The 21,909-nt window shown below is 37.3% G+C and overlaps 1 protein-coding gene across 3 annotated transcripts in view; it reads right to left on the reverse strand.

The window, feature by feature from the left end:
* adisspb (adipose secreted signaling protein b) overlaps positions 1 to 18,664 on the reverse strand; it is a 38,596-nt gene extending 19,932 nt beyond the window's left edge. For 2 of the 3 annotated variants that reach the window (XM_079257666.1, XM_079257664.1), the window contains exons 1-3: positions 18,539 to 18,664; positions 14,525 to 14,628; positions 1,089 to 1,228 (exon numbers count right to left, since the gene is read on the reverse strand). In XM_079257666.1, the coding sequence (XP_079113792.1) occupies positions 1,089 to 1,228; positions 14,525 to 14,543 (159 nt within the window). In that variant the 5' untranslated portion in view covers positions 14,544 to 14,628; positions 18,539 to 18,664. Of the gene's footprint in view, positions 1 to 1,088; positions 1,229 to 14,524; positions 14,629 to 18,524 lie in introns of all 3 variants that reach the window. The other variant, XM_079257665.1, reaches the window with a different exon arrangement.
* Positions 18,665 to 21,909: the final 3,245 nt, after the last annotated feature.

A 21,909-nucleotide genomic window follows, 5' to 3' on the forward strand; every position in this document is an offset into this window, starting at 1 on the left:
TGCTGTGTTTAACCAAACAAATTTGCTTTACAAAGAGGAACCTTATTTTAATTTATTCATTTTTAAATCCTATCTTTCCAAATTTACATATAGTTGCTGTATCGGAACAGAAGAACAACAGAAGGGAGAGCTTGAACAAGAGTGAGAAGAGAAGAGAAAAAAGGAGAAACAAAAAACCACAACTATGCAATCAAACACACACAGAAACACCAGAAACTTGAGTAAAATAAAACATAACTAACATTTTCTGCTGTTTGACAGGGCTGTAAACTGGCACACTTTCAGAGACATGGCCTCTGTGCATTAGTCTTCTGCAGCTATGTTTATTTTTAAAGGTGTATCACTTGTATAAGAGCAACTGCACTCTGGCAGATGTTTGTTGATATAAACATTAAAAACTACTTCGAAGAATAACATTGCTGGCATGGGAACATTTAGCTTTTAAGCCAAATAAAAAGAGGAAAGTCTATTAACTTGGAAGATCTGACTTAATGGATTTGCCGCAGAAATGATGGTGGACAGCAGTGCTAATACCACTAATGTGATAAATCATTTTTATATCTAGTATTCCACACAATTCGCAGATCCCGGAATAAAAGTCACAGCTTAAAGTCCTTCCCTCTCTGGGTCAGCAATTTAAAACAGGTGACCTAATGCAGTTATATTGAACCAATTCATAGTGACACTCCATATTTAATGTTCAGTAACGGTAATGGCGCCACCATGATGGGAAAAGTAATTGTTTAGAATAATTTACTGCTAAAAAAGTAATACTGTTAGTAATGCCATTATACTTAATTGTTCAGCTCCCAACACTGAGACTGTCAACTACCAGGAAAATATATACATCTCAAAAACTGCAATCTCAAACTTGGACAAAAGAAACAGGATCCGATCCTGTTGCACGAGCTGAATTGCAAACAGGATGTGAAAAAGACCAGAAAACATTTTTTACGACGAAGTCATTATGAACATTGAGAACAAAAGGGAAAATCTTTTGTGAATCACATTCATATTAGAGTAAATAAAAGCAAAACTCAAATTTACTGTAGCTGTCAACAATTAGAATATTGCATAGTTTAACCCACCTTCACCATGAAGTTGCCATCATCCTCCCGAGTCACCATGACAACAGAGTCATGTAATTTATCGTCGAAATGAACATGTGAAGGGGCTCCGGCAGTAGGAGGTTCCTCTGAGAAGCGCACGCCTCCAGTCTTCGCACAACCTGTTAGAGGAAAGAAGAATTAGCTAATTAAGATCTAGCATGTTTACAAACACGTCACTTCTTTTAAAAGGCAGAAAGGATACAATAAACACCAGCTAGTTTACTTAATAAACACTTCAGAATATTACATTCTCTGGTGGTTAAATGTCCAGATCCTTATCAGTCAGAACTGTCGAGGTGGTATCAAAGCAGAAATTTATTTAGCAGTATGAGTCAAATAAGAATCCAGAATTACGTAGAGACACCTTAAATTGCACTTTACAGATTAAAATATCCCAGAGTCTGTAGGATCGCTCTCAAATAAATAGTTAAAGATGTTCAGGCTTTCAAGCTAAACATTTTTCACTCTTCTTTTGTGACACAGAGACACTGATATTCACTACTCCCCTGCCCAGGAATTTATACTCTGTATGAGAGAATCGAGATGCTCCTCTTCCTAAAATAATATTAATACTAAGACAATAAACAATTTGTCCTCATTCCTGTTCCTCAGGGACTGGAACTGGTATTAGCAGAATTTTCCAATGTAAAACATGTACAGTAGCTAAGCAAAAAGATAAATAGTACAAATAACGTCCCTAAACAGACCCTTACATGTTTATGAACTTTTCTATTAACAGGATATTGCCTTTTAAGAAGTGCTGCAACTTTCCCATTACTTGAATTTAAATATCGTTTTCCAAGATAAACTCTGTGGAAAGCAGCTGTCACAGCGTGAGCCTCGCTGGTACGCCTGTCCTCATCCAGATTACAAATGTACACTGGCTGGACAACATCACGTGGCACCATATCTTTTCATTACCTCCCGTTATGTTTTTGCAGGTGTTTGTCTGTCTGTTTGCAACTTTAAGAAAAATCATAAAAACCAGTGAGACAGGTTTTTATGATTTTTCTCCTGAGATCGGATCTTGGTCTAACTTTGATTCCATTAAATTTTGGGAGTGATCCAGATGACCTTCTGGATCCAGGAATTTTTTTTTTTTGGAAGAATTCTTCATCAATATTAGATAGTAACATTTTTAGCATATATGCATGTAACTCCACAACAAATAATCAGGGTGCTTGTCCAAAACCTACAGGAGACGTTCCCAAAAGGTTTTTTACAAGCGATCAGAGTTAAATCTGGAGGGATTAAAGCAAAAATAATAATTTTGCCTAAAAATTTTTTTAGACGGACCCTCATTGTGCATTACATTGTGCATGCCATGCTACACTATGTACCACACTTGCTTATTGGAACAAATAAGACTTTTTATCAAATCTGTCAATATGCATTTACAATTCCTCCATCTCTCTCTACCTTCAGGTTCAGAGCCTGGGTGTCACACTGGACAGCACAGCACAGTCTCCTTCACTTCCCGTATCATAACCCCATTAAACCAATTTAATCTCCATGCACTACACATCTACTGTCGTCCCCCAATTTATATCATAACCTTCCATTAAAGTAAAGGCAAAATGATCAATAATCACTCAAATAAGAAGGGACGGAAAATAATATAATAATAAATAAAAAATAAATAATAAAAAATTGCTAAATTATAATTCAGTCAAATAAGACTTAAGAGGATAGATAAGAATGAGTTTTTAATTTAATTGAGTTTATAATAATAACAACAACAATAATGATAATAACTTAGTCAAGTTTACTACTGAGCTCCTTGCGGAATCCCAGGCCCTGGCATAATCGCGGACCCACTCACCCACTCTAACAACGCCGAGATAGACTGGGCAAACAGATCACTCAGCCCAAAACCAGATGAGGGACCAAATGAAAGACCGTTCATCTTATGCCTCCTTCAGTTTCAGCAAAGAAGGCAGCCTTGTGGTTGTCAAGAAAATCCACAATCGTATTTCAAGGTGAGACTTTACCCACACCTTAACCCCACACTTGCAAAGAAGTGGGAGGCTTAACGATGTAAAGTGGAAACTCTATCAGAAATGTATTAAGTTTCGTCTTGTCGCCACCTTGATTATATTCTTCCAGGGGAAACAACAGGATTACTAGGCACACTTCTCTTTTTAGTTTTTCCACTTTCTCTGTTCCTTCCATAAAACTTAAATCCTTGACCGGAACATAATTTGTACTCCTGTGTCTCTGGAATATGTTTTTCTTTGTTTTGCTAGTCAGCTTTACTGGAACAGATAACGTGGGCTAAGTCGCCAAGTTCATTCTTACACTGTAAATCCGAGTGACATTGTGAAATCAAAGTATAAAAAGGCAGTGAGATTATGGTTTGAATACCCGCTCACTTACTTACATTTTTTCCATTAAAGGTTGATGTATATAGGGATGTGGTTGTGTGTACATACATATATACTCAACAAATGGTTAAAGCTGATGTTAATACTCCTATGTTAGAGGTGATCAGAAGTACAGATCTAAATAGAACTGGAACAAATGTGCTTATGTAAGTATGCAGAAGAAGTTATAAGCCTGCAGGTCGCCTCATTTTAAGGGGACAAACAGGCAGTGTAAATGTGTTATCTTTGCTGCAAATGTGGATGCAAACTATAGCCTATTCTCGCCTGCAGATATTAGGGGATTTGTAGTTTAATCACCACAAGCAAACACCATTAGCTGTCTGATCGTGTGTTAAAGTTGTTCCCAGAACACAGAAGGAAATTTTTATTTTATGATATATTTTGCATCCAGTATGTTTATAGCGTAAACACCACCCTTTAGCTTTAGCCCATCTACTGCCATTAGCTGATTAGCCCCCATTGGCTCCAGTCTAGCGCACTTAGCTCTTAGTTAAAGGCAGCTTGAAGTTTGATGGGTGTCAATCGTTCACCCTCAAGCTCACAACCGCCCACTCCTTCCCCATTTTTTTAAAAAGAATTTTCCTTGAGTGATGACATAGATTATACTGCCACTACGGCACCAGTGAAAACTACCATACATTGCAAGGGCTCCGTCCATTTTTCAATATATAGCACGATCCCCCCCCCCCCCCCCTCCCCCCCCCCTTTCTTCAAAATCTTTTTTAACAATCGGTTCATAATTTTCTTCTTTTATGCGACATTGATATAAGCTCACAAATTGCCTGTTTTATAGGCAATGGTTTTTTTTCCATAGTTGGTGCAACTGGAATGGCAACTACCTGGGAATGACAATCTACTCTCGACCACCAGGAATTTCAAGACCACTGCAATGTACCAAAAACCCCTCAGAAAGACAGACATTACAGCATTTTACTCAATGTATTTTATGAGGCCAACATTACTTATGAATGTTTAATTTTTTAATTTAAATTGGATATTAAACAATTGTCAGGATTTTCATTCATCTTTTTTCCAAATTGAAGTTTTTTTTTCTTAGTCTGTGGTTACTTTTATACTACTTTATACTCCATTTGGTATCCATTATTCAACTAAACAAACAAATTAAATCTCTACTATCTTTAATTTATGTGGAAAAAATAAATTAATACAACTAATATCAAAACATATTTTCCATATTGTCTTTGAATGTTTCCCTGGAATCTTTTGGGAAAATGTGTTAACAATAATTAGTAACAACAACCTCCTCTAACCTGGTCTTAAAACGGACCAGCTGTAACGTTTGTATTATTACTATCATATTTTAGTTTTGCTTTAAACAACTTTCATATGGAGTAAGCCTCGTCCAGGCCTTGTCTGTTTTCATGTCCATAAAACCAAAATGTTTCCGAATGCTAGCCGCCAAACAGCATAAGTAAATATCTCTAAGAGTAGCTGCAAGGCTAGCTGCTAGCTTCTTGCTATTGCTGTTGCTTACAGTTTGCCACCTGGACAGTTTAGGGCAGGGGTGTCAAACTTGAGTCCTCGAGGGCCGGTGTCCAGCAGGTTTTTGTCGTTTTCCTCTACCAACACAACTGATTCAAGTCAAAAGGATCCAGCAGCTTCTTATCAACCTATTTATGAATTTTGGTCAGGTGTGTTGGAGCATAGAGACAACAAAAACCTGCAGGATACCGGCCCCGTAAGACTGGAGTTTCACACCTGTGATTTAGGCGGATGGACCGGTCCACCTCCCTAAAGTGTCCGGGCAACATCTCGACTTTTCGCACACTACCACACATCATAGCTGCTTTGTCATTTAATTACAATGACAAATAATTGTTGTTGAACACGTATGAATCGTGATTGAATCACAATGTGTTACATTGAGATTACTTGATTAAATAGTTAATCAGCACACTCCTACTCAAGAACTCTGGTAAATACACTACGGAGAAGGAGAACTTTGTTCTATTTGAATAAAAAAGGTGGTTTTGGTACATTCAATACATACTTTACAGGAACTGTTTGGCAATCTCTGTGTTTTTATGTGCAATTAACAACTGACCTTGTTTTTTCATATTTAATGAAAAATTTTGTCTATGGCAAGGCAAGCTTCTGAACATGGTGGTGTCTGTGTCTTTAAATGTCAACTGTTATATACATTTTTATACTTTATCCCCAGCTTGTTTAGCTGTTCTTCAAACTTATCTGTTTAACCATGCATCAGCAAAAATGCAGAAACAACAATTTTCCATTTGATGCGCTTCTGCGTTATAATAACACACACAGTAGTTCTGGATTCCATGACCTGGATGAATAAGAACCTACTCAGAGTCTCATAATTAACTAATCTGAACAAGTAACAAGATTTATTTTCAATCTCCTCTGCAAGTTTTTAGAATTTCCCCTCAGGATTGATAAAGTCCATCTAATTCATTCCAATGTACAGTAAAGTCAGTTGTGTAAACTGGAGATTCACAGGTCTGAATAAAACCTTGCTAAAATACTTTATTTGAGATACTTAATATCATGTAAAAGAATATAAACAGTCCTGTCAGTGAGTCAAGGCTTCTTTTACAGTCTTTAAGTCTGATGGAGGCAATATTTTAAAGACGTTTCATTACAATACAGCAGGGCTGCTTGATTATGGCAAAGATTATAAACACGATTATTTTGACTGAAATTGAGATCTCGATTGTTGAACATGATTATCCTTTTATCTTTAACATGATTTTTTTCTTTTACATCAAACCGTGACTTTAAAAAAAATGTCTTTAGGATTCCACCTATTTTAGAAAACAAACAAATAACATGAAGCTTTTTCTTGACAAACTGCAAATACTGATGTAAACTGAATAGATAAATATAAGTAAGGATTAAACAACGCTGCGCGTCGTGGTCTTCCCGACTCCGCGTCGGGCATTATAACCATCTAACACACGGTTACGAGTTGTTTAATCCATTTTTACCATGGTCCCACACAGTAAATATTTTAACAAATTTGTATTTCTTTTCTACAACATTTGCTGAAGTATAGAAACTATTTCATGTTGGCCTGGATGTGTTTTTTATGTCAAACAACCTCTGTCAGGCTACAGCGCGTTTCTCTCATCCACCAGTTAAAAGACAGCTGATCTGAACTAGCTGATTAACGCGTTGCTATGGTAACGCCCCGTAACGGAGGGATATTACAGTGTTTAACTCACCAAATTATATGTGTGTTTATACAAAAACAATACAGCCAGTTCTCACTGACAAATGTATAAACTATGTTGTAGTGAACTTCCATAACCTACTGCAGTTATTCTACACTGACCTGTAGCCGGAGCCGACTGAGACTTGGCCGCCTGGGAGTGTTTTAGGACGGGAGAGGCACCCGCTGCTCGTTCGTTACAGTAACTGCAGAACAATATGTGCCTTCAAGTCAGTCGCCAAAACACCAGAAAAGTCTCTAATAACTCCTGTAAAAGTTATTACGCCATCTGTCTCAATCAGAAAGTGAAGACATGGAGTGACTTTAAAATTCACAAATATCACCTACTTTTACTCATCACATGAAGTCTTTAGGTTCTGGTAAGCTTCAGAGACTGGTCAAAACTGCCATATATATTATATAACCTATACACAGGACCAAAGCATAAACATATACATATGTACTTACTTCTCTATGAGTTATATAAGGACACATATCTCTCCAATGAGCGCTCTGTTCTATAAAACTTTTATACACTCACATTAGAGATTAGAAATCCTTGCTCACAGCAATCTAGGTCACAATAATGAGTTCAGAAGTTACATCATGTTCCATATGTGCAGAATTTCTTCATAGAAATGTGAAAATTAGAAACACTGTTTAATATCAAAAGCTCTTTCCAAGAGAAGGTAACACAAGCAGCCTTGTGAGGTCAACAATGTTCCCGACTGGAATTTTGTTTTCCATTAAAACTTTTAAAACATAAAACATACTTTATTGTTCCTGAGATCCCAGACATGGCAATTTCCTAAGTCTCTTCCAAATCCAGATAAAAGGATGACAAGAGTCAGAGCAGGTCAATATCTGAAAATGAGTTTTCTTATCAGACTTTGTTCCTTCATTTAAGTTCCAACACATAGTGTGGTATAATAAAAGCTCCCAGATCAAGATAGCAAATACACAAATACACAAAGTGATACAAATGAAAAGTAATCTTGTTAAAAAAAATGTATTTAGTTATGGGAATTGCTTAAATTATTAGATGTTTTTCTTCTGGGCATTGAGTTTCCTAAATTTTTTGGCAAAACACCAAAGTGGCAGAAAGCTGCCTTAAATTTTTTTGTTTGTTTGTTAAAGTGACAAAAAATGGTTCCATTAAAGGTCCCATTATGTACATTTTTTTCAACAATTTCATATAGGTGTCAGAGGTCTAATGACCCTGATTTCAAAGTGTATTACACCAAATTCAGCATTGGTCGTTTATTTTAGCCATTCAAAAAGTCTCTCTAGTGAACTCTTCTGAAAACAGGCCATTTCTGTGTCTGTTAAATGTTTATAAGTAGTGCCTTTCCACTCCCCTCTTGAGAGAATGTGGCTTTTGCTGGCATCCACTCTGTTATTTTAGAGGGCAACCTCAGCTAGCCGAGGACGGGTCAACAGCAGTATGCACTGCTGGGGCAGCAGTTAGTGCCCTTCATGGGGTCACAAAGGGAAAGATCTCAGATTCACCCGTTTGCGCACACATTCACTGAAAAGTGGAGCAAACAAGTGAGAGAGGTGACAGAACTAGACCTCATAGACAGGTTATGGAGGCACACATGACTGTTAAAAAACATGAAGAAACTGAGGTTTTCTTAATATGGGACTTTTAAAATCCCAAATTTACATGGAGTACCTTTGATCCCATCCAACGTCCAATCAGAATAAAAATGCATAATGCCTCCGTTGACCCTAGTCAGTCTCGATCAGAGCTTTTTATATGCGATCAAAAGAGGTGCTGTAAATCTTTTTACTATCGAATCAGCAGGGAAAAAGATAACCATATACACAGTCATTCTAATGCTTTTTGTGGTGTGTGTTGCGTCTGTGGGTTATGTGACGCAATGATTTTCAGAGAAAACTTGAAAGATAGCCATGGTAAAACAGGACACGATACAATGTTTTTGGTAAAAAATTAAAACAGTTCAGTATTATTCAACATTTTCAAGGTCAAAAGGCTAAAAATAGAAATAAAGTAAGACAACCTAGTTCAGAATTAGTAAACACTGTAACACTTTTAACATGCACATTCATGATAAATCTCTCCATCATGTCAATCCAACTAAACGAATCAGTTCATCTAGCGTCTCTGTAAACATGTCAGGTGGAATCTCTGATCTGACCAATTTCAGATGATTGGATTAAATATTTGTCCATGCTATTGATCTTTACGCATGATTTAATTAATGTTTTACCATTGTATAAATCTTAATATTTATCTTATGTAATATCTAACTTATTTTATTTAATCCTGTTAAATTCTCAAAGTACAGCTCATGTTTGTATTTTATGTACATGATTTCATTACAAAGTCACATCACATCTCTCATACAGCGACTCTGAAAAATCCTATTTCCAAGTTATAAACTGCTCGGTTTTAAATGGTAGCTGTTCATTTGCTGTACATGTTGCATTTCAGAAAGTCCATTTCTCTTGGTCAATGGTTTTACAAGGTCTACATTTCATCTGTCTCCTGCACGACCATCTTGAAAAAGCCAACACACTTCAGTGACCCTCACGATAAACACAAAGAATCCTTTCTGATAAATTACATTGTGAAAATTTCTTCACAGTAGAGCAGATTAAACAAATTCTAGCATTTCCAAAGCAAATCTGGAGAATTTACGACATGCACCGAGATTTCTTAAAAAAAAAAAAAAAAAAAAAAAAAAAAAAGCAGGTTTGACTGAAACAATTAAGTGAAACATACCTACTATTCTTGTTGCACTTTGAGATTAGTTGGAAAGAAAGTGGACATATATATATATATATATATATATATATATATATATATATATATATATATATATATATATATATATATATATATATATATATATATATATACATATATATAAAAATAAATAAAATAATGTACATATCATATAACTGCTATTCTCTCACCTTTTTTTATTCATTTTAAATTAATCGATTTCAGGACTTGAGGCGTGCCTTGTTGCCATCAAATTTGAAAAGACTATATAGCCATCTCTAAACCATTAGGAGTTATTTATTCTGCAGTGAGAAAATTTGTCTCAGGAACTGAAATTGCATAAAGTTCATCCCAAAGTTAGACCACACAACACTTAAAAGAATCCCTTACAAAGTACTACTTTTGTTGCATCACAGCATCGTTAGTGAAATTTAGTATGAATATTCAAGTCTTGTATTTACACTGTTGTAGAGTTCACATTAAACCAATTAAATGTGTACTTCAGTTATTTGACAATGGTCTCAATGCAGATGAAACACATACAATTGCAATCAAAAGCCAAAACATTAGAAGGTTTTGTGACCATTGTGAAAACAGGCTTTGTTTAATGTTGACAATACAATTTCAAAAAGACAGAGCAAGTGTGGCTTGTTTACAGGCACAGCTACTGTAGAGGGAACCTTTTGGCTCCTTTAAATATAAACCATGGCAGCAATTTAGGTCTCTAAACAAGCCACAAGATCTCTGGAACAATGCCTTTTTGACAAACAAGATCACAGTGAAGATGTCTGTCTATCATCAACAGTGCCACGTCGGGCAAAAAACCCTTACAAACAATCTCCTACCAACTGCCAAGCACAGAGGTGGAAGGGTTATGATTTGGGCATTTTTTTTGTAGCCACAAGATCCGTACACCTTGCAGTCATTGAGCTCATAATATACCACAGTATTATAGAGTCAAATAAGAGGCCATCTGTTTGACAGCTTAAGCCTGGCTGAAAATGGGTCAACTACAGGGCAATATTTCCCAAATCAGCAGCAAATCTAAAACAGAATGGCAAAAAAAATAAATAAATAAATACATAAAAAACATATAAAGACAAGAATCAAGGTGTTACAATGACCCAGTCTAGACCTGAACTTTATTGAAATGGTGTTAAGAAATCTTAAGAGACTCACTTAAAAGTGAATAAACTAATGAAACACTGTAAAGAGGACCGGGTCATGGTTTCCTCCACAACAGTGTGGGACAAATGTCAAAACAAATATTATTAATTCAAATTATTGCTGTGAAAGGCGCTTCTATAAAGTTTTAAATAATGATTTTAGCTGGTTTTTCACCCATTTTCTGCAATTTGGTTTAATTTCTGTTCCATTTCTGTTCATTTGATGAATAATTTCCTTCATTTTAAGTCCTGGTAAGGGCTTTAATTTTTTTTTTTTTTTTTTTTTTTAAATCTAATCTTGATCCATAAAACAGTAAAACTTAAAGAGTTTGTACTTTATTTTTCACATCACTGTAAACAGACAGAAGCATTTGTTTAACAGTGAGTCAGACTGAATTCAATGTGCGAAATTATCAGTTCAAGTAATGTGACAACTTCTGTCACACACAAGTGGCATGAATATCCTAACGGCTCAGCTGTGCTGACCTATTGTGATCACTTCAAGGGAAAATGCCTCAGAAACGGACAGAAGATGATGATGATAAGCTTGTATTTACAAAAGAAACATGCAACAAAAGTAAACACACCCTGCCTTATTGTGCTGAGCAGACCCAATGCTGATGGTACAGCATCGGGTCAGGGTTAGGGTTACTGCTGATTCTCCCTCCAGATAACATTCATGTAAAAAAAACATTCATCCATTTTTTCAAAATGAATGAATAAACACGCAATCAAAGTGCTGCAAGATTTAGATGCTTAACTGTTTCAATACACCGGTTTCAAATTAATGAGTCACTGAGAAGAATTGGATAAACTGTTGTATGGGTTTCATTTGAAGCAGGTGTGTTGGAGCAGGGAGACATTGTTAACCTGGAGAATAGTGGATCTCTAGAAACAACCTTGCCTAACCCTGATGTAGGACATTAAATCTGCAACTGTGTATCATAAATGGTTATTCAAAGCAAAAACATACCATGTTATACCATGACTTTTTTTTTTTTTTTTTTTTTTTTTTTAGGTTTCTGTATTTTTAACCCAATTAACTCAAGTTTAAATCACAAGCTTCAGTGCCTGGTGAAGTCAACTAAAAGTAAACACACCTGTGACAAAAGCATTTGCTACAACTGCTCATACGGATGATGTAATATCCATCTTTCTTTACAAATGGGTCCTAGTCAGTATGGGATTGGTCGATGTGCATTTTTGTGTTTCCACAGGCAAATACTGGGAAGGGTGCCAGAATATCCAATCTGAGCCATCCACTCTTTTCTGGTTGGGTCCCAATCTTATTGATTCGACCATAGAGAGTAGAGCATGACACACAACGGTCCGTTGATTCGTCAAAAGAATAGTCACTTTCTGTCAGCCATGATAACAGAGTGGCCAAAGCACTATGTTTAATTATATTGTACTGTGTTTGCTGCAGGTCCAGCTGTCTCTGTAAATACACAGTCGAATGTACTTTTACCAGTGTAGTCTCTAATCTGATACAGAAGCCCAAGGAGGTGACAAGAGTGCTCCCATAGTCTCAAATGAGGTGTTAAACAAAAGCTAAATACCAAAATATGCTAGATGTATATTTAGATCTTTGTTTTACTTTTACATACTAACCAGACTCAAAAATGAAAACTCATTAAAGGCAATTACAGCTTCAAGCTTACAGGAAATAATATGTAATCAAACTTTAATTATTCCAAAGGGCAAAAGGTTTTACTGAGCTGGACTGCCAAGACCTTTGTCAATGTAAAAGGTTGTTAGAAAAATATCAATAAGTGTATTACATGTTATAGATGAGTTGCCTTACATTGTGTTATTTGTGTTAGTCACATGTGCGACCACTTATATATGGCATTTGCATATATTCGAAGTTGTATGTAAACCAGATGATGGCCCATCAATGACCTCCTAGTCTATTATGGGTAGAAACCTTGCTGTATAAAAGCAGCTTACTTCTATTCTCACAGTGGCAACATAATCCCCCGTCCAAAGTAAGACACTACTGAACGCGACTTATTTTACGACATCTCAATCATGTCAAACGCATGATATATATGTTATAATGGATAAACACATTTTTAAAAAATTTCAAAAACAATTTTTTAAACCAATCTGGCAATATATCCCAGACTACATGTGCATGCTATGATATTATCACATATAATCATACTGCATGACAGCGAAGGGCCAGACCACTCACTCAGCCACAAAGTGCATTGGATCATTGTACAATCAAGCATTAAAAGCAAAAAGCCAATCTTCTACTACTGCTGCAAAATTCTTCAGAAGTATGAATTGCTAAGCTTTGAAAGTTTTTGTGACTTGTGTTTTCTCAAATCAATATGCAAATGTATCAATAATTTAGCACCAGAGCCACTTGGTACATTTATTCAGAGACAAAACAGCTAAAGAGTCACATAAACCAGAAGTGTAAGCTTCCACACTGCAAAACTTTGGCCAATCTGCCTTTTCCCCACAAAGTGGAGAGCTGCTGAGCTTATTACCAACTGATCTCAAGACCACATCTGAGTTTAAAACCATCAGTTTTAGGTTCAACTCTTGGCTGAAAACACATCAAAACCTATGCCCATTTCTACACAGTACTGAGTGCATCTGTGAGTAAATGAATAAATTACTTAAAGACTTTTTTTGTGTGTTTGGGAAGGTTTGTAACAATTTTTTAGTGTAATATTGTATTTTATTGCCGGGTAAAAAAAAAAGGCCAAAAAAGGACAGGAATCAAGAATTTGCATGGCATCAGCTACAAACTTTTGTGACTATGTGCAAAAGGAATGTTCCTGTCAAATAAATCAATCTAAATAAATAAAAAAACACCATCACAAGCTCACTAGGAGGTTCAATTGCCACCAGATATGACCTTATCAGTGAAGTCAATACTCAGCTGAAAGGTCTTAATTAAGGCTGCAATCAGTGACTATTCTATGGGAGATTAGTTTGAATGTTTTTGTTTTCCACAACCATAAAACACCTGTTTCTGAAAAAAACTTGACAAGAATCTGTGCTAAGATACCAGATTAAACATGGTGTTCTTCCATTACACAGTCTGGTGTGGTACAGTAATACTCTGTATTGGTTTCCGCTGCTTCGTTTCCCATCATACCAAGTCCCTCTCATGATGGGCAGGATCTGTTGTTTCTCAGCACAGTGTCAGTGAAGCTGGTCAACAGACAAGACATGGGACGTCTCAGTGTGTTTGTTTGTTATACTGGCACAACGTGCGCTTTTATGAAAAGCGAGTTACAAGTGAGGAGCATTCAGGAGCACAGAGTGGTTATTGTACTGAATTGTCACTGACTTTGCATTCAGAAGAGTTTAAATATGCGCTGCAGGAATTCACCACAGTGGGAAACAGAGCTCAGTTATGTCAGTGAATAAAAAAAAAAAAGATCTGTTAAGTCCCAACTTACAACTAATAAACATGCTGATGTCTTTATATTTCTTGCTTACAGTTGCAGGGATGTGCTCCAGCTCCCTGCGACCCTGAATTGGACCAAGCCATATAGAAAATGAATCCCTTTTCTTATATTTAATCATTTTCATTGTTGCGATGCCATTTTTGTAGTGTGCTGACATGTGATTGATGAAAAACAAACTGTTTGTTTCCCTCTCTGCAGTTTTGCTAACAATATCAAGAATTGAGCACCATCCTCAGCATCAGTCTCCAGTTTGAAACTTTAGTACCATGACAACCCTCATGATGTGATGTGACTCCAAACAATCAACGCTCTGCAATGTTGCAACATCACTGTATAATATCAGCTTGGCCTGCTGAAAACCACACCTCATGTAGTTCCATAAAACAGCTTATTTAATAGAGACGTTCCAGTAAAACACATCCCCTCCCAGACACAAAAAGGAAAGCAGAAATCAAAGATAAAATGTATACAATAAAGAAAACTTACTCTTCTTTGCAGCAGCCATGTCAAACGAATTGGTCCAGCACAGACACACTTGGATGGCCAGTATCACAGCCTTATCATCTCAGCAGTCTGAGCTCAGAATAACCCTGCAAAACCAGTTAAGACACAATGAGCGAAAACACATTTAGCAATTCAGGGAGCAGGAGAGTGAAACAGGAGACAAATGGATATTATTAGATCAAAAGCATCACGAGAAATGGAGAAAGGTAATACAGGGGTTATAGCAGTTTGACACAATAAGCTTTTCAGGGTTTGTTTTTTTCTTCTTTTTTCAAACCCACAACCGTGTGTTTGCCTGCATTACGCACAGATGTGCAGGACGAGCCAAGCCAGGAGTACCACAGACTCCCGACAGAGACTTCAATTAAAGGAAAACAACACAACAGTCTAAGAGGATTTGCTTGGGGCTGGAGCCACCATTGCTGGGTTTTGCACAGATGGAGAATATCTCCTTAGTTTTAATAAGGGCACATAGAATGTATGCAATATAGTGTAAAAAAATATATATATTCACGGCCTAAAAAAAAAAAAAAAAAAAAAAACACTGGGTACAAGCATAATACAGTAAAAACTAAGAACAAAATGTTTACTAAACCTGTCGGTTGTTGCTATCATGCAACGATAAAATCCACATGCTCAGTTTTACAAATATCTGCAAAGGAATAAACTCAAAACCAGGTAATAAATTTACACACCCACAATAATCACATCACAGTAGCCTATAAGATCTTGTGCAGCTTTTGAAAGAAAGAAATCCCTATAGTTACAGCAGGAGTTAGGGCCGCAGCTAATGCTATTAGACCAAAAGCATGCCAAATGGTGCTTTGTGAAAAGCTCGCAAGTTTAAGAGCTTGTGAGTGCCAAGTTCAAAAGACACCGCTTAACCAGTCATTTTTTTAATGTGCTTTAATGCAACTGCACTTTTTCTTTTCCCCTTTTTTCAGTGAATCCACAATCCTCCACTTCATAATGAGAAAATATTCCCTTCGCATTTCGAGACAGAACCTTTATTAACCATCTCTGTTTGCCAACAGGTCAACATTAAAAAGAGTATACAGAATAATACTGCATTTTAATTCCATTGGCACATCAGATATTGCCTAAAACTCCAATACTGTGCATCCCTGATGTATAAACACAGCTCTTCTGCTGTAACCAGAGCTGTGTGGTGTTTATTGCTAAACACAGAGATGATGTTTTTGTCTTAATTTTTAGCAATACACACTACACGAGTCTTCTAGTTACAACAGAGTCCCATGCAGTAATGGTGGGCTGCCACAACTAAGTTGGTAGTACCACGTCTACAAAATACCGAGAATGAAAGCGTGTCATGTGGACATCAAATTTTCTTAACTGAACTTGCATTTTTGCCTCAAGAAGAGCAGAATCGGTGGGCTACTCTGCTGGGAGACGACTGCTCTGCACATGCGACAACGGTGACAGAAAAGGGACCTAATTAAATTTCATTAGTTAAGCCCACAGGCAAGGTAAACCAGCATTCGACAAGCTTGTTACATGTGGAGTCTGAAGAGAGGAAAAATAGCTGCTGATAAATTGCTTTAGATTTTATAAGTTGAAAAGACTTTCCAATATAGATATTGATAATGACCAGCTACTACATGTAACGTTCAGTAATTGGTCCTCAGGCTGTCTTAGGCTAGTGGAGTTGACACTGGTTAAAAGCTGCTCGTAGTGACCGTTTCACTGCTGCTGGAGAAGGTGAAGGGAGCTGAAAGCTAGCTGCTGCTGCTCCAGCGTGCTCAGCCAATCGACCTCGGTTTGGAGGCAGAAGGAGGAGAGTTTAACAGCCTGTTCTGTCAGGAGTTTTCACCGATAGTGGAGGCAACAGACCAGAGCAGAGCGATTACTGAACCGTCACGGAAATGTTGCGCTTCGGGAGCAAAACCAGATGGAAAGATGAGGGTAAATAACTGCTTTTGTTGCCCACAGAAGCACCTGTGGGCTCTGTGATTAGTTTACCTGGTATAACAGCCCTTATATGCAGCCAGTCCAGTTTCAATCCTGACATCTCCCTGACCCTCTTTGTCATCTCCACACTGAACAATAAACTACACTACAGCCCACAGAATGTTAGAAATACATGGAGCACACTAATTGTACAAAAAACATTTCACACATTTTACAATTTCCATTTGGAGATAAAGTAATCTTTCATCTCATCTATTGATTTTGAAAAGTTCTACTAGTTAACTTGAAAAATTCATCTTTAATATACAGGATATAGTTACATTATTTAAAAATGTATTTGCTAAAAAATATATTTTGTGCAAAGTAAGACACGCCTCCGTTGACAGCAATGATTACAAGAACCCTGAGTGGTTTGGACTTCCTTCTTCCACTATAGCTAAGGTTAGAGATGTAGCAATGAAGGCACAGCCAGCAAGGACTGAGGAGTGAAAACTGACACAGTGGAACAGGAAACTTAAAGTGTCACATCCACTGAGAGTACTGCAAATTCAGAGGATGATCCACTTTAACAGTACAAAATATCATTGCCGTTTTAAGCACCTAAATGTGTCACTATGATTAGAATACCACTGATGGGATTCAATCATGCATCCTCTGACGGCAGTGGTGGGACATACAAGACATACAGATAGTGTCAGATCACATACTACTGCTACTCAGAGATAATAATCATTCACAAATATAGTAATCGACTGACTGGGGTTAATTCAACAACAAAAAAGATCAAACATTCTGCAGAGGCAACAACAACAACAAAAAAAGAGAAAAGTAGGGTTACAATCCTCTGTAAGCTTACTCCAATAAAGGAAAATCTTTGTTAAGATTTGACCCACTGCAGTTGCACACAATGTGCACTGTTTTCATGTCTAATGAACTACAGTCCTTCTGGTGTGCAAGATTTTAGATAATCTGACTAATCTGTTGTCTCGGATAGAATTTGTCAGATCCTCTGATTGAAACCCAGTTTCTTGGACTTTTTATAACCTTATGTAAGCTGTTAACTATATACCTAGTGTAGCAATAGTTATTTTACTAATCTGGCACATATACATTCTGTAATACAACAAAGATAATCTTGATAATATTACTATTTTATTATGATTTGTTCTTACAAAAAACAATAAGAACTGGGGATAGACACTGTCAATATAGTTATCGCTGCATTTCTTTGATAACATGGGCAACGACTTGTACACTGATTTTCATAGAAACTAGGCACTGAAACTAATATATTTGCATGACCACCTAATTAAAATTCATAAACTCAGTCATGCCTTGCAAATGTCAGCCCTCCCCCCCAGTCCAAACATCAAAACAGCAGCAACAGGTACCCACTATATTTTATGACTGAAGTTAAAATGATCTTATTGCACTGTTTTATTACAAAGGATCCTGGTGACTGTCCTGCAGTTGCAAACAGTTAGCAAATTAAGTCTTACGCAATAAAAACCAATAATTAAAAAAATAAATAAAAACACTATTTTATATTCTTTGCAATAATAACATGCCTGTAAGGATATATCTAACAGTGGTTGGTTTACTAACATGTAATGACTGACTTTCAGCATTGCATCACGTTTGTGTCGCGTGAGATTTTATGTCAGGTCAGCTAAACAACTCACCACAACATACCAATGCTGACTGGACTTTAAAGTCAAACTGCATCTGGATTAACACAACATACCAATGCTGACTGGACTTTAAAGTCAAACTGCATCTGGATTGACATTGTTCTGCAGTCTTTAAGCGAGCGCGCGCTCTTTGTAGAACAGCAACCAAAACATGTTGCTGAAAATTAACCTGCAGGATAAACATTATAAGCGTAACCTCAGCTTCTCTCATTGCAGGATAAACATTACATGTAGCTAGGTGTTGAGAAATGAGTCCGCCATTTCCTAAAACTCGAGTACTACGTCAAAAAGTTGCCGCGTTAATAGTAAGAGTGCGAAACCTTTATTTCCCTCGGTCTCATTTCCCATTAAGCGCAGCTTACCGTAGTTTACTTACTTGCCTCCGTTGTCCGAACAGACACCAAAAGACGAAATCGCCTCTCTGCGGAAGTCTCGTTTAATAAATAGGGTGCACAGCCACTGTTTTCTCCGCTCAAAACCTCCGCTTTCCCCTGGTCTCCCTATCTCGCAGTGGGGAGAGTTCCGCATGCAATCACGTGGCATGGCCACGCCTCCTTCTGTTCGGCACACAATGCAGATTGCAAGGTTGATTAATATATTAAATTGTCTGGTTGTTGGCAAAGTGTTTGTTACCTAAACAAATCCTCGCAACTTTTTAAACTTCTGAGAAGAAAATAAACAAGTATCCACACAAGGATAATCGCTCTGGTACCTCAGTTTGCCTGTTAAACCCGTTTCAACGACCAGCGATTTAGACAGTACAATAGCGCCATCTGGCGGCGCTTGTCTGTATGTAAAAACATTTTTTTCGTCCAACAGCCTGTGTGTGCTTCCTGTTTACAACGTATTACTTAGGCTGTCCCATTATTTATATTAGAGTAAAAAAATTTTAAAAAATTTTTAAAAAAAACATTACCACTTTTAAGTATTCGGCTTGTTTCCACTGTTTTATTGAGAATAAAATATTGTTTTACCACATTACCAAGTCAAGGTATTCCATCTTAACTATTTGCAGTGTTGCAATTGTTTTTAAGAATTTGGGTTAAACACAAAATTCAACAATTTTATATATGTCGCAGTGCTCACAGTCCAGCCCGGCTAGCTCAGTCGGTAGAGCATGAGACTCTTAATCTCAGGGTCGTGGGTTCGAGCCCCACGTTGGGCGATAAACTTTTTCATGACGAGCGATAATTTCCTTTTTAACCACTTTGATTGTAGTCGTTTAAAAAAAAAAAATTCGATTACAAACACGAGTATACATTATTTCATTTCATACACACAAAAGGAGATGCAACCATTTTCTCACAACCAATCCATTTTCAAATCGTTATATTCAGTAGTTCATATTTTCAATTATTTTCTCATTCATTCATGTTCTTTTTGCAAAAGACCTACTTACAAACAAAACATATACCTAAATATATACAAATCTGTTACAAATTATTCAAAACAAGCAGATTTACAGTTGCAAGCTGTTTTCTGATCTTCACCTAAGTCAGGACAGTCTGCTTTAATTCATACTACACAAAAAATTTTTACATATGTTTTTATTAAACGCAACATTTAAACAGTGCAGGATGGAAAAAGTATGTGAATCTTGGGATTACTGGTTGACCCTCCTTTGGCAGCAATAACCTCAACCAAAAAATTTTTGTAGTTGCAGATCAGACCTTCACAACAGTCGAACAGAACCTTTTTTATCCAGTAACACATGGTGTGAATCACTCTGTTGAGGTCATGACGCAGCAACTCAATCAAGATGAGGTCAGGACTTTGACTGGGCTACTCCAGAAGGTGTACTTTCTTCTGTTGAAATTACTCTGTTGCTGATTTACTTCCATGCTTTGGGTCAGGGGAGTCCAGCGCCAGTCCTCGGGGGCCACAATCCTGCAGGTTTTCTATGCAATACTGCTTCAAAACACCCGACTCAAAAGAATCAGTCATTGTGCAGAATTTCATTGGCTGTTGGATCCATTTAAGAAAGTTAGGTGTGTTGAAACAGGGATACATTGAAATCCTGCAGGACAGCGACCCTTGAGGACCAACCCCTGGGTCACTGTCCTGTTGCATCATCCATCCTCTGTTGAGCTTCAGTTGGTGAACAGATGGTCTTAAGCTTTCCTACAAAATGTCTTGATAAACTTGGGAATTCATTTTTCCATCGATGACAACAATCCGTCCAGCCCTGAGGCAGCAAAGCAACTCCAAACCACGACCACCATATTTCACAGTTGAGATGAGGTCTTGTTTTTAGTATGCTGTGCTTTTTTCTCTCCATACAGAGTGTTTTCCATTTGTTCCAAAAAACTAAATTTAGATTTTGTCTATCCATCAATTTTTTTTTCAGAAGTGCTGCAAAACACAAAGGTACCATTTTTCAAACTTCAGATGTGCTGCATTGTTGTTTTTTTTTCTTTTCTTTGGGACCATAGTGGCTTCCTTCATGGTGTCCTTCAATGAACTCAGTTCTTGTTTAATGTTTTACTTATTGTAGACTTGTCAACAAAAATGTCAGCCTGTGTCAGACATTTTTTGACAATCTAGGATTCTTATTCAACTCTTGGAGCATTTTGCGCTTTGCTCTTGCAGTCATCCTTACAAATCGACCACGCATGGGGACCGTAGCATAACAGTGCTGAGCTGTCTCCATTTGCAGACAATCTATCCTAACATGGACACATGAACATCAAGGTTTTTCGAGAGACTTTTGGGACCCTTCTCAGCTTCATGCAAGTCAACAATTCTTCATCGTAAGTTTTAAAGAGTTATGTGCGAGGCATGGTTCACATGAGACAATGCTTCTTGAGAACAATAAACTCATTACTGGTGTGTGTTTTCATGGGCCAGGGCAGCTTTAAACAACCGCTCCAACCTACCTGGAAAGGTAATAGGCTAAGGGTTCACATACTTTTACCACCCTGCACTGCGAATGTTTACATGTTGTGTTCAAAAGGGAGCTTTACAGTCTCTACAGCAGGACAGTACACACTGTCTTTGTACTGACTGTGCCTAGTTAAAACCATCCTAAACTGAAAGCATTTATTCCATTTGTGCAATACTTAGTTGGACTGTTTATGTACAGAAACAGGACAAGTGGCAGGTGCAAGTGGCATTGTTTCATAGAAATTACATAAGTAACATAAGTAAGTTCCTCAATGCGCTGTATTTCTTAAATGCCACAGTAAAATGCATAATAGTAAAGTTTCCATCTACAGGTTTGACAGCTAACTGGTCATCTTTACATGTGTGTTACCTGCTGGTAGCATTCACATAAAGTAATCGTGGGTTAATTCCTTCAGTTTGATACAGTAGTTGCTCGTGCACTAATCTAAACAACATTTTTGAGTAATTCGGTTTTACTTATAGTTTGATTGTAGGAAGAGAGTCTCCTTTCAGCAGAAGCCCGGTAGCAAATCCCCGTCATGCTGGATCCTGTTTATTCAGCAGTCTGCAGTGAAGTGCCAGTCACAAATATTCCAAAGCTGTGGTTGCTTCCAAAATCAAACTCCATCCATTGCTGTTTGTCGTTTCACTCAGAAGATGTGAACACTCACAGCTGAAGAAGCATTTCTTGTGCGACATGTTAGCATTGAAGATGTCCACCATAGCTTTAGCTTCTTCCCTCTTACACTGAGCATTGAAGGCGGGTATGGGTTCTTCGCGTGAACAGATAGGGTCTTGGCTGCAGCCTGGAGAATGAGGCGGAGTTGATTAACCCTAACCACGGCCAATATCCAGCCCTGCCCC

The sequence above is a fragment of the Telmatherina bonti genome (assembly GCF_933228915.1).
Source record: "Telmatherina bonti genome assembly, chromosome: 18".
Classification (NCBI taxonomy): domain Eukaryota; kingdom Metazoa; phylum Chordata; class Actinopteri; order Atheriniformes; family Telmatherinidae; genus Telmatherina; species Telmatherina bonti.